The sequence below is a fragment of the Somniosus microcephalus genome, unplaced genomic scaffold (genome assembly GCF_052327205.1).
Source record: "Somniosus microcephalus isolate GS21.2 unplaced genomic scaffold, FLI_Smic_1.0 unresolved_chr4, whole genome shotgun sequence".
NCBI lineage: Eukaryota > Metazoa > Chordata > Chondrichthyes > Squaliformes > Somniosidae > Somniosus > Somniosus microcephalus.
The window spans coordinates 57068791-57085417 of record NW_028225182.1 but is presented as its reverse complement, the minus strand read 5'-3'; the positions used below and the strand labels follow the sequence as shown (position 1 = coordinate 57085417).

The 16627-nt window shown below is 57.3% G+C and overlaps 1 protein-coding gene and 1 pseudogene across 2 annotated transcripts in view; both read left to right on the top strand.

Annotated features, from left to right (window-relative positions):
* LOC147091142 (uncharacterized) overlaps positions 1-3718 on the top strand; it is a 43560-nt pseudogene extending 39842 nt beyond the window's left edge. Inside the window, exon 9 of the transcript XR_015075303.1 lies at positions 2601-3718. The product of XR_015075303.1 is annotated as an uncharacterized LOC147091142 (transcript). The remainder of the gene's footprint in view (positions 1-2600) is intronic.
* A 57-nt stretch (positions 3719-3775) lies between these two features.
* The window catches only part of LOC147091141 (motile sperm domain-containing protein 1-like), a 29366-nt gene continuing 16514 nt past the window's right edge, over positions 3776-16627 (top strand). The window contains exon 1 of the mRNA XM_085977606.1: positions 3776-4167. Within this exon, the coding sequence (XP_085833732.1) occupies positions 4032-4167 (136 nt within the window). The 5' untranslated portion in view covers positions 3776-4031. The remainder of the gene's footprint in view (positions 4168-16627) is intronic.

Genomic DNA, 16627 nt, shown 5'->3' with positions numbered 1-16627 from the left:
TCCTCTACCAACCTGCCCCCGCCACACAGTACTGCCCCCCGATTATCAAAATCCACAACAAGGCCTTGGACAACGTGGACCACTTTCCATACCTCGGGAGCCTACTGTCAACAAGGGCAGACGTCGACGACGAAATCCAACACCACCTTCAGTGTGCCAGTGCAGCCTTCGCTCGCCTGAGGAAGAGAGTGTTTGAAGACCAGGACCTCAAACCCAGCACTAAGCTCATGGTCTACAGAGCAGCAGTGATACCCGCCCCGCTGTATGCCTCAGAGACATGGACCATGTACAGCAGGCACCTCAAAGCACTGGAGAGGTACCACCAACGCTGCCTCCGCAAGATCCTGAAAATCCATTGGCAGGATAGGCGCACCAACGTCAGTGTTCTCGCTCAGGCCAACATCCCCAGCATCGAAGCTTTGACCACGCTCGATCAGCTCCGATGGACGGGCCACATTGTCCGCATGCCCGATACGAGACTCCCAAAACAAGCGCTCTACTCGGAGCTCCGGCACGGCAAGAGAGCCCCAGGTGGGCCGAGGAAACACTTCAAGGACACCCTCAAAGCCTCCTTGAAAAAGTGCAACATCCGCACAGATACCTGGGAATCCCTGGCCCAAGACCGCACAAAGTGGAGGAGAAGCATCTGGGAAGGCGCCGAACACCTTGAGCCTCTTCGCCGGGAGCAAGCGGAAGCCAAGCGCAGGCAGCGCAAGGAGCGCACGTCAACCCAAGCACCCCACCCACCCGCCCCTTCAACCACCGTCTGCCCCACCTGTGACAGAGACTGTAGGTCCCGCATTGGACTCATCAGTCACCTGAGAACTCATTTTTAGTGTGGAAGCAAATCATCCTCGGTTCCGAGGGACTGCCTAAATCTGTGTGAATTCCTGGAGACCCGCTATCTAAATGAACAAGTGAAGACGACCAAGAAGCTTGTAGAGACTGTGACCCCTGCATTGGAGAGACCAGGACCCCTGCCTAGGAGAGACCGGGACCCCTGCCTCGGAGCGACCGGGACCCCTGCCTCGGAGAGACCGGGACCCCTGCATTGGAGAGACCGGGACCCCTGCCTCGGAGGGACCGGGACCCCTGCCTTGTAGAGACTGTGACCCCTGCCTTGGAGAGACCGGGACCCCTGCCTCGGAGAGACCGGGACCCCTGCATTGGAGAGACCGGGACCCCTGCCTCGGAGGGACCGGGACCCCTGCCTTGGAGAGACCGGGACCCCTGCCTTGGAGAGACCGGGACCCCTGCCTTGGAGAGACCGGGACCCCTGCCTTGGAGAGACCGGGACCCCTGCATTGGAGAGACCGGGACCCCTGCCTCGGGGAGACCGGGACCCCTGCATTGGAGAGACCTGGACCCCTGCCTCGGAGAGACCGGGACCCCTGCCTTGGAGAGACCGGGACCCCTGCATTGGAGAGACCAGGACCCCTGCCTTGGAGAGACTGGGACCCCTGCATTGGAGAGACCAGGACCCCTGCCTAGGAGAGACCAGGACCCCTGCATTGGAGAGACCGGGACCCCTGCATTGGAGAGACCGGGACCCCTGCCTAGGAGAGACCGGGACCCCTGCATTGGCGAGACCGGGACCCCTGCCTAGGAGAGACCGGGACCCCTGCCTCGGAGAGACTGGGACCCCTGCCTCGGGGAGACCAGGACCCCTGCCTCGCAGAGACCGGGACCCCTGCCTCGGAGCGACCGGGACCCCTGCCTCGGAGCGACCGAGACCCCTGCCTCGGAGAGACCGGGACCCCTGCCTCGGGGAGACCGGGACCCCTGCCTCGGAGCGACCGGGACCCCTGCCTCGGAGAGACCGGGACCCCTGCATTGGAGAGACCGGGACCCCTGCCTCGGGGAGACCGGGACCCCTGCATTGGAGAGACCTGGACCCCTGCCTCGGAGAGACCGGGACCCCTGCCTTGGAGAGACCGGGACCCCTGCATTGGAGAGACCAGGACCCCTGCCTTGGAGAGACTGGGACCCCTGCATTGGAGAGACCGGGACCCCTGCCTAGGAGAGACCAGGACCCCTGCATTGGAGAGACCGGGACCCCTGCATTGGAGAGACCGGGACCCCTGCCTAGGAGAGACCGGGACCCCTGCATTGGCGAGACCGGGACCCCTGCCTAGGAGAGACCGGGACCCCTGCCTCGGAGAGACTGGGACCCCTGCCTCGGGGAGACCAGGACCCCTGCCTCGCAGAGACCGGGACCCCTGCCTCGGAGCGACCGGGACCCCTGCCTCAGAGCGACCGAGACCCCTGCCTCGGAGAGACCGGGACCCCTGCCTCGGGGAGACCGGGACCCCTGCCTCGGAGCGACCGGGACCCCTGCCTCGGAGCGACCGAGACACCTGCCTCGGAGAGACCGGGACCCCTGCCTCGGAGAGACCGGGACCACTGCCTCGGAGAGACCGGGACCCCCGCCTCGGGGAGACCGGGACCCCCGCCTCGGAGAGACCGGGACCCCCGCCTCGGGGAGACCGGGACCCCTGCCTCGTAGGGACCGGGACCCCTGCCTTGTAGAGACCGGGACCCCTGCCTTGTAGAGACCGGGACCCCTGCCTCGTAGAGACCGGGACCCCTGCATTGGAGAGACCGGGACCCCTGCCTCGGAGAGACCGGGACCCCTGCCTCGGAGAGACCGGGTCCCCTGCCTCGGAGAGACCGGGACCCCTGCCTCGGGGAGACCGGGATCCCTGCCTCGGAGAGACCTGCGCCCCTGCCTCGGAGAGACCGGGACCCCAGCCTCGGGGAGACTGGGACCCCCGCCTCGGAGAGACCGAGACCCCAGCCTCGGGGAGACCGGGACCCCCGCCTCGGAGAGACCGAGACCCCCGCCTCGGAGAGACCGAGACCCCCGCCTCGGGGAGACCGGGACCCCTGCCTCGGAGAGACCGGGACCCCCGCCTCGGAGAGACCGGGACCCCCGCCTCGGGGAGACCGGGACCCCTGCCTCGGGGAGACCGGGACCCCTGCCTCGGAGAGACCGGGACCGCAGCCTGGGAGAGACCGGGACCCCCGCCTCGGGGAGACCGGGACCCCTGCCTCGGGGACACCGAGACCCCTGCCTCAGAGAGACCGGGACCCCTGCCTCGGAGAGACCTGCACCCCTGCCTCGGAGAGACCGGGACCCCTGCCTCGGGGAGACCGGGACCCCAGCCTCGGAGGGACCGGGACCCCAGCCTCGGAGAGACCGGGACCCCCGCCTCGGGGAGACCGGGACCCCCGCCTCGGAGAGACCGGGACCCCCGCCTCGGAGAGACCGGGACCCCCGCCTCGGAGAGACCGGGACCCCCGCCTCGGGGAGACCGGGACCCCCGCCTCGGGGAGAACGGGACCCCCGCCTCGGGGAGACCGGGACCCCCGCCTCGGGGAGACCGGGACCCCCGCCTCGGGGAGACCGAGACCCCTGCCTCGGAGAGACCGGGACCCCTGCCTCGGAGAGACCGGGACCCCTGCCTCGGGGAGACCGGGACCCCTGCCTCGGGGAGACCGGGACCCCAGCCTCGGGGAGACCGGGACCCCAGCCTCGGAGGGACCGGGACCCCCGCCTCGGAGAGACCGGGACCCCCGCCTCGGGGAGACCGGGACCCCCGCCTCGGGGAGACCGGGACCCCCGCCTCGGAGAGACCGGGACCCCCGCCTGGGAGAGACCGGGACCCCCGCCTCGGGGAGACCGGGACCCCCGCCTCGGAGGCATGTGGGTTTGTGACTTTGTACAAAGAGCTGAGACTTGAGCTGTGTAAATGTGATTTACTGTAAAATGTTCTATTTTAAAATAATAAAAAAAGAATTAAAGGCAATTTCCGGAAATGCCAATCAACAGCACGCCACACCCACTCTGTGGATGATTGGCAGAGACTGGCCCCAATCACCAGGACAGCAGCCAATCAGCGGCAGAGGGGCGGGACTTGACTACGATTGGCCTTTGCCCTGGCCAATCCGAGCGCTGGGCTGTGAAATTCCACCAATGGCGATGAGGGAAGGAGGCAGGTCCTGTCCACGCGGAAGGGCGCCCCGCTGTGATGGGCAGGGCCAGCAGCCAATCATGTGCAAGCAGCCGCCCGGACTGTCTAATCAGCACAAGGGGGCGGGGCTTCAGCTCCTACCCCCCCCCCCCCCCCGCTTCGATACATTTCCGAGCAACTGGAAACAAAACAGGTAAAAAAACAGACACAAAATATCCCGGAAGAGAGAGATAGAGAGAGAGAAAATATCCCGGGATAGAGGGAGAGAGAGAGAGAATATCCCGGGATAGAGGGAGAGAGAGAGAGAATATCCCGGGATAGAGGGAGAGAGAGAGAGAGAGAGAGAAAATATCCCGGGATAGAGGGAGAGAGAGAGAGAATATCCCGGGATAGAGGGAGAGAGAGAGAGAGAGAAAATATCCCGGGATAGAGGGAGAGAGAGAGAGAGAATATCCCGGGATAGAGGGAGAGAGAGAGAGAAAATATCCCGGGATAGAGAGAGAGAGGGAGGGACAGAGAGAGAGAGAGAGAGAAAATATCCCGGGATAGAGGGAGAGAGAGAGAATATCCCGGGATAGAGGGAGAGAGAGAAAGAGAGAGAAAATATCCCGGGATAGAGGGAGAGAGAGAGAGAGAAAATATCCCGGGATAGAGGGAGAGAGAGAGAGAAAATATCCCGGGATAGAGAGAGAGAGAGAGAATATCCCGGGATAGAGGGAGAGAGAGAGAGAGAGAAAATATCCCGGGATAGAGGGAGAGAGAGAGAGAGAATATCCCGGGATAGAGGGAGGGAGAGAGAGAGAGAAAATATCCCGGGATAGAGGGAGGGAGAGAGAGAGAGAGAATATCCCGGGATAGAAGGAGAGAGAGAGAGAGAGAGAGAAAATATCCCGGGATAGAGGGAGAGAGAGAGAAAATATCCCGGGATAGAGGGAGAGAGAGAGAGAGAATATCCCGGGATAGAGGGAGAGAGAGAGAGAAAATATCCCGGGATAGAGAGAGAGAGGGAGGGACAGAGAGAGAGAGAGAGAGAGAGAGAAAATATCCCGGGATAGAGGGAGAGAGAGAGAATATCCCGGGATAGAGGGAGAGAGAGAAAGAGAGAGAAAATATCCCGGGATAGAGGGAGAGAGAGAGAGAGAAAATATCCCGGGATAGAGGGAGAGAGAGAGAGAGAGAAAATATCCCGGGATAGAGGGAGAGAGAGAGAGAGAATATCCCGGGATAGAGGGAGGGAGAGAGAGAGAGAAAATATCCCGGGATAGAGGGAGGGAGAGAGAGAGAGAGAATATCCCGGGATAGAAGGAGAGAGAGAGAGAGAGAGAGAAAATATCCCGGGATAGAGAGAGAGAGAGAAAGAGAGAGAAAATATCCCGGGATAGAGGGAGAGAGAGAGAGAGAAAATATCCCAGGATAGAGGGAGAGAGAGAGAGAGAAAATATCCCGGGATAGAGAGAGAGAGAGAGAGAAAATATCCCGGGATAGAGGGAGAGAGAGAGAGAATATCCCGGGATAGAGAGAGAGAGAGAAAATATCCCGGGATAGAGAGAGAGAGAGAGAGAAAATATCCCGGGATAGAGGGAGAGAGAGAGAGAGAGAAAATATCCCGGGATAGAGGGAGAGAGAGAGAGAGAGAGAAAATATCCCGGGATAGAGGGAGAGAGAGAGAGAGAGAGAAAATATCCCGGGATAGAGGGAGAGAGAGAGAGAAAATATCCCGGGATAGAGGGAGAGAGAGGGAGAAAATATCCTGGGATAGAGGGAGAGAGAGAGAGAATATCCCGGGATAGAGAGAGAGAGAGAGAAAGAGAGAGAAAATATCCCGGGATAGAGAGAGAGAGAGAGAAAATATCCCGGGATAGAGGGAGAGAGATAGAGAGAGAGAGAAAATATCCCGGGATAGAGAAAGAGAGAGAAAATATCCCGGGATAGAGAGAGAGAGAGAGAGAGTGAGAGAGAGAATATCCCGGGATAGAGGGAGGGAGAGAGAGAATATCCCGGGATAGAGGGAGAGAGAGAGAGAGAATATCCCGAGAGAGAGAGAGAATATCCCGGGATAGAGGGAGGGAGAGAGAGAAAATATCCCGGGATAGAGAGAGAGAGAGAGAGAGAATATCCCGGGATAGAGGGAGGGAGAGAGAGAAAATATCCCAGGATAGAGTGAGAGAGAGAGAGAGAGAGAATATCCCGGGATAGAGGGAGAGAGAGAGAGAGAAAATATCCCGGGATAGAGAGAGAGAGAGAAAATATCCCGGGATAGAGAGAGAGAGAGAAAATATCCCGGGATAGAGGGAGAGAGAGAGAGAGAAAATATCCCAGGATAGAGGGAGAGCGAGAGAGAATATCCCGGGATAGAGGGAGAGCGAGAGAGAATATCCCGGGATAGAGAGAGAGAGAGAGAGAGAGAAAATATCCCGGGATAGAGAGAGAGAGAGAAAGAGAGAGAAAATATCCCGGGATAGAGAGAGAGAGAGAGTGAGAGAGAGAATATCCCGGGATAGAGGGAGAGAGAGAGAGAGAGAATATCCCGAGAGAGAGAGAGAATATCCCGGGATAGAGGGAGGGAGAGAGAGAAAATATCCCGGGATAGAGAGAGAGAGAGACAAAATATCCCGGGAGAGAGGGAGGGAGAGAGAGAGACACACACAAAATATCCCGGGATAGAGGGAGAGAGAGAGAGACAAAATATCCCGGGAGAGAGGGAGGGAGAGAGAGAGAGAGACACAAAATATCCCGGGATAGAGGGAGGGAGAGAGAGAGAGAGATAGAGAGAGAGAGAGACAGACAGAGTGAGGGAGAGAGATAGATAGAGAGTGTGAGTGAGTGAGGGAGGCATATAGCTTTGTATACATGGGTATACTTGTCTATACACTGTATGTCTAGATCGGTGTTTATGTGGTCAATCATACATGTATTTCTGTGCTTTGGCAACATAAGATGTATCTTGTCATGCCAATAAAGCAATTTGAATTGAATTGAATTGAGTGAGGGACAGAGAGAGACAGGGAGAGTGAGATAGAGTGAGTGAGGGACAGAGTGAGACAGAGAGAAAGAGACAGAGAGAGAGACAGAGAGAGAGAGAGAGAGAAAGAGAGAGAGACAGAGACAGAGAGAGACAGAGAGAGAGACAGAGACAGAGAGAAAATTCTCACAAATATGCCCTGAATTCAGAAATTTGAATGACGACCAAAAACTCCCATACCTACTAGGGGAAGAGAGAAACTGTGTAACCTTAGCGGCACACTATGTTACAGCTTGCCATAAACAGAGGGACAACCAGTTAACCTAAGAAAAGAGTATATACAAATTATACGAATGTATATTTATACACTCCGGGATATATCTGTTTATACACTGTATGAATAGATCTGCGTTTATGTGTTCAACCATAAATGTATTTCGATGCTTTGGCAACATAAGATGTACCTTATCATGCCAATAAAGCGATTTGAATTGAATTGAATTGAATTGAGAGGCAGAGAGAGAGAGAGAGGGACAAAGAGAGAGAGAGACAAAGAGAGAGAGAGACAAAGAGAGAGAGAGAGAGAGACAGAGAGAGCGCGAGACAGAGAGAGAGAGAGAGAGCGAGACAGAGAGAGACAAAGAGAGAGAGTGAGGGACAGACAGAGAGTGAGAGGGACAGAGATAGAGAGAGTGTGAGAGGGACAGAGATAGAGAGAGAGTGAGAGGGACAGAGATAGAGAGAGTGTGAGAGGGACAGATAGAGAGAGTGTGAGAGGGACAAAGAGAGAGAGACAGCAAGAGAGAGAGAGAGACAGAGTGAGTGAGAGACAGTGAGTGAGAGACAGAGTGAGTGGAAATAGAGGGAGAAAGAGAGAGAGATAGAGAGGGGGAATGAGAGAGAGGGAGAGGGAATGAGATGGAGGGAATGAGATGGAGGGAGTGAGAGGCAGAGAGGGAGTAACCCAGGGGTCACAGGACAGGGATCAGGAGCATGAACCCTCCCTAACCCAGGGCTGAGAGCGACAAACCCAGCAGGGATCAGGCTCAGAACTCCGGCACTTCCTGTGTGCCTCAGTACCACAGAGGGTGATGGATTTCCTGAGTCAGTCTATCAGGACATGCTGGGACCCTGTAGTTAGTGAGGTCATCCCTTAAGGTCTCCGTAACATCGGTGACTGGTAGAGTGGCCTGGGATCTGTAGTGTATGTACCTTTAAGAGAGAACTACTTTTACAGCTCCTGTATACTGTAGGACCGGCAGTGACCACACCTGTATAGAAGCCTTGAGCATGCCTCTGTACCCCAGTCTTGAGACTACCCTCCTCCAGTAAACACCTGTTAATTGTTAAGTTACAGCACCCGTGTGGTTATTGAAAAGCATCATACTCTCAGAATCACAGATCTAACAGTGGCGACGAGTGTCGATTCGAATCTACCTGCAACTCTGCATTTCCCTTCGAGGATTCGCTCCGGGAGGGCGGTGGAAGAAAGTCGAGGCCAGAAACACGGGCGTCGACCACGAGCAACCGCCCAGTCGTCCGGCAGAGAGTGAACATCGCAGGGGAGGCTGTGGAGAGCCGGGCTTGGTTCCCCAGCCACGACGATCAGCAATAGACTGACGACAGGTACAGTGCAGACCCTTCCCGGACAGCGGCGGCTGGAGCCGACCGACGGCAAAGAGAAAGCCGAGCAGCGTCGACGGGGTAAGACAGAGGGTGAAGCGCACAGGGCGCAGCCGGGGGTTGAAAACCGAGCGGCGTCGAGGAAAAACAAAACGGAGAGAGAGAGGGTAAAGCAACAGCCGGGTTCAGGACCGAGCGGAGCACAGCCAGGGCTCAAGGGCTGAACAGTGTCCGCGGGGAGAAGAAGGGAGAGCGCGGGAGACGCCATTTTTAGAAGCCGCAGCAGAGAAGAAGGGCGAGCGCAGGATGGAAGGAAAGCGCGGGAGACGCCATTTTGTGCCAGCGGAGAAGAAGGGGAAGCGCGGGAGACGCCATTTTTGACAGTTAAATCACACCGAGGGATGCCGAAGAGTGGCAGTATCTCTACGTTCGACAATGAAGTCGGAGATTGGGCGACATATGTGGAATGTATTGAGGTGTACTGCAGGGCGAATGAAGTGCCAGATGCTAGGAAAGCACTGGTTTTGTTAAATTCCATGGGTGCAAAAACTTATGGGTTACTGCGAAACCTAATAACCCCAGAGAAGCCGGTGAACAAGAATTTCGAAAGCATAGTAGAAATCCTACAGGACCACTTAAACCCCACACCGCTGCTGATAGCAGAACGATTTAAGTTCCATAAAAGGAACCAACACAAAGACGAAAGCAATGCTGAATACCTAACGGAACTGCACAAGCTATCGAAACACTGCCAGTTTGGAGCGGGACTAGCAGATACGTTAAGGGACAAGTTTGTGTGTCGGCTGCAAAGTGAAGGAACCCAGAAACGGCTTCTATCAGAAAAGGATCTTACGCTGGACAAGGCTTTCAGTATGGCAGTATCACACGAAGCAGCCGCAAGGGGCGCTGCAGAGATACAACGGAGACCGCAAGAATATGGCACCAATGAAATGTCCTATGGAACGGGGAAGTGCTATCGCTGAGGCAGAACAACACATGACCAGAAGGATTGTTGGTTCAAGGACCAAGTGTGCAGACAGTGTGGAAAAGCAGGACACATAGCAAGAGTCTGCAGGTCTGGGAAGAAAACCAACAGTAAGAAATCTCCACAGGAGAAGTACAAAAAGGTACACCAGGTGATGGACAGTAGTTCAGACGAACAGAAAAGTGACACAGACTCCGGAAGCAAGGAGCTGGGTTGTCTGAAACTACATAAGGTAACCAAAATGGAGGATCACCAGACTATCTGGGTTACACTCAAGATAGACGGAGTCCAAGTGAAAATGGAATTGGACACAGGATCAGCCCTAACAGTCATAAACCAAAGGGACTACAAGCGGCTATTTTCACATATACCCTTGAAAGCTACAGAGATTGTCTTGAAGACGTACACGGGGCAAAAAGTCTACCCCAAAGGAAAAATAAGGGTGAAAGTGATATATAAAGGCCAGGAAATACCTAAAATGGATATATATGTATTGCCAGATGGAGGACCACCACTGCTAGGACGTGAATGGATCCGGAAGATACAATTAGATTGGCATTCCATACAGGCACTGAAGGTTGAGGCCAAAAAGGATGACGACATCACACCATGACGACTGTCAAAAATGCTAACTGACGCAAAAGAAGTGTTCCAGGAGGGACTCGGAACACTAAAAGGCATAACAGCGACGATTAAAATAGAGGAAAATGCAAGCCCAAAGTTTCTTAAGGCCAGACCAGTGCCTTATGCGATCAGACCAGCTGTCGAAGCAGAGCTGGAAGGGTTGGAACGTTCAGGAGTACTGTCCAAAGTAGACTGGAGCGAGTGGGCTACACCCATCGTTCCTGTAATGAAGAGGTCGTTGAGTAATACGCCTGGGGAACCAAAGAAGGTCCGCATCTGTGGGGATTTTAAGGTGACAGTGAACCCAGTCCTTCACACGGTACAATATCCGCTTCCACGAATTGAGGATATTTTCGCCTCGCTATCTGGAGGTAAACGCTTCACCAAAATTGATCTAGCCCAGGCGTACTTGCAAATGGAGGTGGAAGAAGCCTTGAAACAATACCTTACGATTAACACTCATAAAGGTCTTTATCAATACAACCGGCTGGTGTTTGGAGTAGCATCGGCTCCGGCTATTTGGCAAAGGGCGATGGATCAAGTCCTGCAAGGGATTCCGGGGACCCAGTGTTATTTGGACGACATCCTGGTCACGGGCGAAAATGACAGTGATCACCTCGCCAACTTGGAGAAGGTGCTCACCAGATTAAAGGAAAATGGGCTACGAGCTAATCGCCACAAGTGCGAGTTTTTCCAGAAGCAGATCTCGTATTGTGGCCACGTTATCGATGAAGAGGGGTTACATAAGTCCCCTGAAAAGATTGAGGCAGTAGTCAAGGCTCCAGCACCGGAAAATGTGTCACAACTGAGGTCGTTCCTTGGGCTGGTAAACTACTACCATAAGTTCTTACCAAATTTGTCCACGGTATTACACCCACTGAACACCCTACTGCAAACAGGGGTACCATGGAAGTGGAATGACGAACGTAGACGAGCTGTCCAGAAGTGTAAAGAATTGATCACATCAAAAGAGATGTTGGCCCATTTCAACCCAGCACTACCAATTCGTTTGGCATGTGATGCATCACCCTATGGTATTGGAGCGGTGCTGTCGCCCAAATTCCCTGACGGGTTGGAGAGGCCAGTAGCCTTTGCGTCTCGGTCACTAACCTCAGCCGAGCGCAACTACGCCCAGATTGACAGGGAGGCCCTCAGCCTAGTATGGGGAGTAAAAAAATTCAACCACTATCTGCATGGGCAGAAGTTCACCTTGCTGACTGACCACCAACCACTTGTCTCCATCTTTAGTCCTAAGAAGGGCGTTCCAGTGATGACGGCAGAACGGTTACAAAGATGGTCCCTGTTTCTAGGGGCGAATCAATATGAAATAGAATATAAAGGCACGAAACAGCATGGAAACGCTGATGGGCTATCGCGCCTGCCACTGCCCACTGTGGAGGAAGCACCAGCAGTGGACCCTATCGAGATATTTTATTCGTCAATAATTGAACGATTGCCAGTAACGAACGCGGATATAGAGAAGGAGACCCGCAATGATCCGACGCTGTCTCGGGTATATGATTTGACGGTGAGGGGATGGCCAACACATGGCGACTCACTGTTGCCAGCATTCTCATCCAGAAGAGAACAGCTGTCAGTATGCCAGGGGACAGTGATGTGTGGATCCAGAGTGGTGATTCCACCCAAGTTAAGGGAGAGAGTGCTAAATGAGCTACATGAAGGTCATCTGGGGGGAGTGAAAATGAAAAGCCTTGCTAGGGCTTATGTGTGGTGGCCGGGAATCGATCAACAAATCGAAGACCTAACCAAGAGCTGCTCCGGATGCCAGAAGGTCCAAAATGCACCACCACATGCCCCTCTACACCCATGGGAGTGGCCCTCCTCTCCATGGCAACGGGTGCATATTGATTTTGCTGGTCCATTCATGGACTCAATGTTCTTAATAGCAGTGGATGCTCATTCGAAGTGGCCTGAGGTGATAAAAATGTCCTCAACCACTACAGAGAAAACGATTGCAGTCCTACGGACCATATTTGCCAGAAACGGCTTGCCAGAGCAGATTTGCTCTGATAATGAACCACAGTTTGTGTCCGAAGAGTTTCGAAAATTTATGAGAAGGAATGGGGTAAGGCATTACAAATCTACCCCGTATCATCCAGCCACAAATGGATTGGCTGAGAGGTTCGTACAAACCTTTGAGAAGGCGATAAAGGCCATGTGCGACGATGAAATTCCACTACAGCATAAGGTGGACAATTTCTTATTAGCCTACCGAAACGCGACACATGCAGTTACCAACCAGACCCCGGCCATGATGTTCTTTAACCGAAGGTTGCGATCTCGTCTGGATTTGCTCAGACCAAATGTGCGAAGAAATGTTGAGGATAAACAATTCCAGCACATCAATGAGAAGCCGACAAGGAGCTTCAATGTAGGACAACCAGTCTTGGCCCGTGACTACCGAACAGAGAAATGGCAACCCGGAACGATATGCACACGGCAGGGGCCATTAATGTACACAGTGGATGTCGGGGAGAACATTGTGAGATGCCATGTCGACCAGATCTTAGCGTCACAGGAACGAGTCAACCCCATATCTCGAGTACCTGGGGATGAACCCGACATACCGGTAGCATCTACCTCAGAAACAGTAGCAGTGGAAACGGATGAACTAACCGACGAAAAGGGGCCAGAATTGCCTCCGCACCAAGAACAAGAACCTCAGGAAAGGCGCTATCCAGAAAGGATCAGGAAGCCGCCCCAAAGACTGAATCTATAAATGGACTATTGTTGTTTAATGTACATGTTGAAGTGTTAATTGTTATTTGAATATTATGGGTACTACTAATCTAAAAGGGGAGGAATTGTAGTGTATGTACCTTTTAAGAGAGAACTACTTTTACAGCTCCTGTATACTGTAGTACCGGCAGTGACCACACCTGTATATAAGCCTTGAGCATGCCTCTGTACCCCCAGTCTTGAGACTACCCTCCTCCAGTAAACACCTGTTGATTGTTAAGTTACAGCATCCGTGTAGTTATTGAAAAACATCATACTCTCAGAATCACGGATCAAACAGGATCAGGGCCCGTGTGGTGGGGCCTGGGATCAGGGTCCGTGTGGTGAGGCCTGGGCCCGGGGCCCGTGTGGTGAGGCCTGGGATCAGGGCCCGTGTGGTGGGGCCTGGGATCAGGGTCCATGTGGTGAGGCCTGGGATCAGGGCCCGTGTGGTGGGGCCTGGGATCAGGGTCCGTGTGGTGAGGCCTGGGCCCGGGGCCCGTGTGGTGAGGCCTGGGATCAGGGCCCGTGTGGTGGGCCTGGGATCAGGGTCCGTGTGGTGAGGCCTGGGATCAGGGCCCGTGTGGTGGGGCCTGGGATCAGGGTCCGTGTGGTGAGGCCTGGGCCCGGGGCCCGTGTGGTGAGGCCTGGGATCAGGGCCCGTGTGGTGGGGCCTGGGCCCGGGGCCCGTGTGGTGAGGCCTGGGATCAGGGCCCGTGTGGTGAGGCCTGAGATCAGGGCCCGTGTGGTGAGGCCTGGGATCAGGGTCCGTGTGGTGAGGCCTGGGATCAGGGCCCGTGTGGTGAGGCCTGGGATCAGGGCCCGTGTGGTGGGGCCTGGGCCCGGGGCCCGTGTGGTGAGGCCTGGGCCCGGGGCCCGTGTGGTGAGGCCTGGGATCAGGGCCCGTGTGGTGGGCCTGGGCCCGGGGCCCGTGTGGTGAGGCCTGGGCCCGGGGCCCGTGTGGTGAGGCCTGGGATCGGGGCCCGTGTGGTGGGGCCTGGGATCGGGGCCCGTGTGGTGGGGCCTGGGATCAGGGCCCGTGTGGTGAGGCCTGGGATCGGGGCCCGTGTGGTGGGGCCTGGGATCGGGGCCCATGTGGTGAGGCCTGGGATCAGGGCCCGTGTGGTGAGGCCTGGGATCAGGGCCCGTGTGGTGAGGCCTGGGATCAGGGCCCGTGTGGTGGGGCCTGGGCCCGGGGCCCGTGTGGTGGGCCTGGGATCGGGGCCCGTGTGGTGGGGCCTGGGATCGGGGCCCGTGTGGTGAGGCCTGGGATCAGGGTCCGTGTGGTGGAGCCTGGGATCGGGGCCCGTGTGGTGGGGCCTGGGATCGGGGCCCGTGTGGTGAGGCCTGGGATCAGGGTCCGTGTGGTGGAGCCTGGGATCAGGGCCCGTGTGGTGGGCCTGGGATCGGGGCCCGTGTGGTGGGGCCTGGGATCGGGGCCCGTGTGGTGAGGCCTGGGATCAGGGTCCGTGTGGTGGAGCCTGGGATCGGGGCCCGTGTGGTGGGGCCTGGGATCGGGGCCCGTGTGGTGAGGCCTGGGATCAGGGTCCGTGTGGTGGAGCCTGGGATCAGGGCCCGTGTGGTGGGCCTGGGATCGGGGCCCGTGTGGTGGGGCCTGGGATCGGGGCCCGTGTGGTGGGGCCTGGGATCAGGGCCCATGTGGTGAGGCCTGGGATCGGGGCCCGTGTGGTGGGGCCTGGGATCAGGGCCCATGTGGTGAGGCCTGGGATCGGGGCCCGTGTGGTGGGCCTGGGATCAGGGTCCGTGTGGTGGGGCCTGGGATCAGGGCCCGTGTGGTGGGGCCTGGGATAAGGGCCCATGTGGTGAGGCCTGGGATCGGGGCCCGTGTGGTGAGGCCTGGGCCCGGGGCCCGTGTGGTGGGGCCTGGGATCAGGGCCCGTGTGGTGAGGCCTGGGATCAGGGCCCGTGTGGTGAGGCCTGGGATCAGGGCCCGTGTGGTGAGGCCTGGGCCCGGGGCCCGTGTGGTGAGGCCTGGGCCCGGGGCCCGTGTGGTGGGGCCTGGGATCAGGGCCCGTGTGGTGAGGCCTGGGATCAGGGCCCGTGTGGTGAGGCCTGGGCCCGGGGCCCGTGTGGTGGGGCCTGAGATCAGGGCCCGTGTGGTGAGGCCTGGGCCCGGGGCCCGTGTGGTGGGGCCTGGGATCAGGGCCCGTGTGGTGAGGCCTGGGATCAGGGCCCGTGTGGTGAGGCCTGGGATCGGGGCCCGTGTGGTGAGGCCTGGGCCCGGGGCCCGTGCGGTGGGCCTGGGCCCGGGGCCCGTGTGGTGAGGCCTGGGATCAGGGCCCGTGTGGTGGAGCCTGGGATCAGGGCCCGTGTGGTGGGCCTGGGATCGGGGCCCGTGTGGTGGGGCCTGGGATCGGGGCCCGTGTGGTGGGGCCTGGGATCGGGGCCCGTGTGGTGGGGCCTGGGATCAGGGCCCATGTGGTGAGGCCTGGGATCGGGGCCCGTGTGGTGGGGCCTGGGATCAGGGCCCATGTGGTGAGGCCTGGGATCGGGGCCCGTGTGGTGGGCCTGGGATCAGGGTCCGTGTGGTGGGGCCTGGGATCGGGGCCCGTGCGGTGGGGCCTGGGATCGGGGCCCGTGCGGTGGGGCCTGGGATCGGGGCCCGTGCGGTGGGCCTGGGACCGGGGCCCGTGCGGTGGGGCCTGGGACCGGGGCCCGTGCGGTGGGGCCTGGGACCGGGGCCCGTGCGGTGGGGCCTGGGACCGGGGCCCGTGCGGTGGGCCTGGGATCGGGGCCCGTGCGGTGGGCCTGGGATCGGGGCCCGTGCGGTGGGGCCTGGGATCAGGTGTGAGCAGGTTGGGTGATTTAGGAGTTAAGGAGTACGAGATAAGCATAGTGAGAGAGGAAGTATGAAAAGGTTTAGTATCTTTGAAAGTAGATAAATCGCCAGGCCCACATGAAATGTATCCCAGGCTGCTGAGAGAATCAAGGGAGGAAATAGCGGAGGCTCTGACCATCATTTTCAATCCTCTCTGGCTACAGGTGTGGTGCTGGAGGACTGCTAACGTACCGTTGTTTAAAAAGAGAGAAAGGGATAGACTGAGTAATTACAGGCCAGTCAGCCGAACCTCAGTGGTGGGCGAATTGTTGGAAAAAGTTCTGAGGGACAGATTTAATCGTCATTTAGAAAGGTACGGCTTAGTCAAGGACAGTCAGCATGGATTTGTTAAGAGAAGGTCGTGTCTGACTAATTTGATTGAATTTTTTGAGAGGTAACAAGGAGCGTTTGATGTAATCTACATTGATTTTAGCAAGGCCTTTGACAAGGTCCCACATAGCAGACTGGTCAGAAAAGTAAAAGCCCACGGGATCCAAGGGAACGTGGAAAATTGGATCCAAAATTGACAGCTGTGGCTCAGTGGGCAGCACTGTCACCTCAGAAGGTCGTGGGTTCAAGTCCCACCCCAGAGACTTGAGCACAAAAATCTAGGCTGACACTCCAGTGCAGTACTGAGGGAGCGCCGCACTGTCGGAGGGGCAGTACTGAGGGAGCGCCGCACTGTCGGAGGGGCAGTACTGAGGGAGGGCCGCACTGTCGGAGGGGCAGTACTGAGGGAGCGCCGCACTGTCGGAGGGCAGTACTGAGGGAGCGCCGCACTGTCGGAGGGGCAGTACTGAGGGAGCGCCGCACTGTCGGAGGGGCAGTACTGAGGGAGCGCCGCACTGTCGGAGGGGCAGTACTGAGGGAGCGCCGCACTG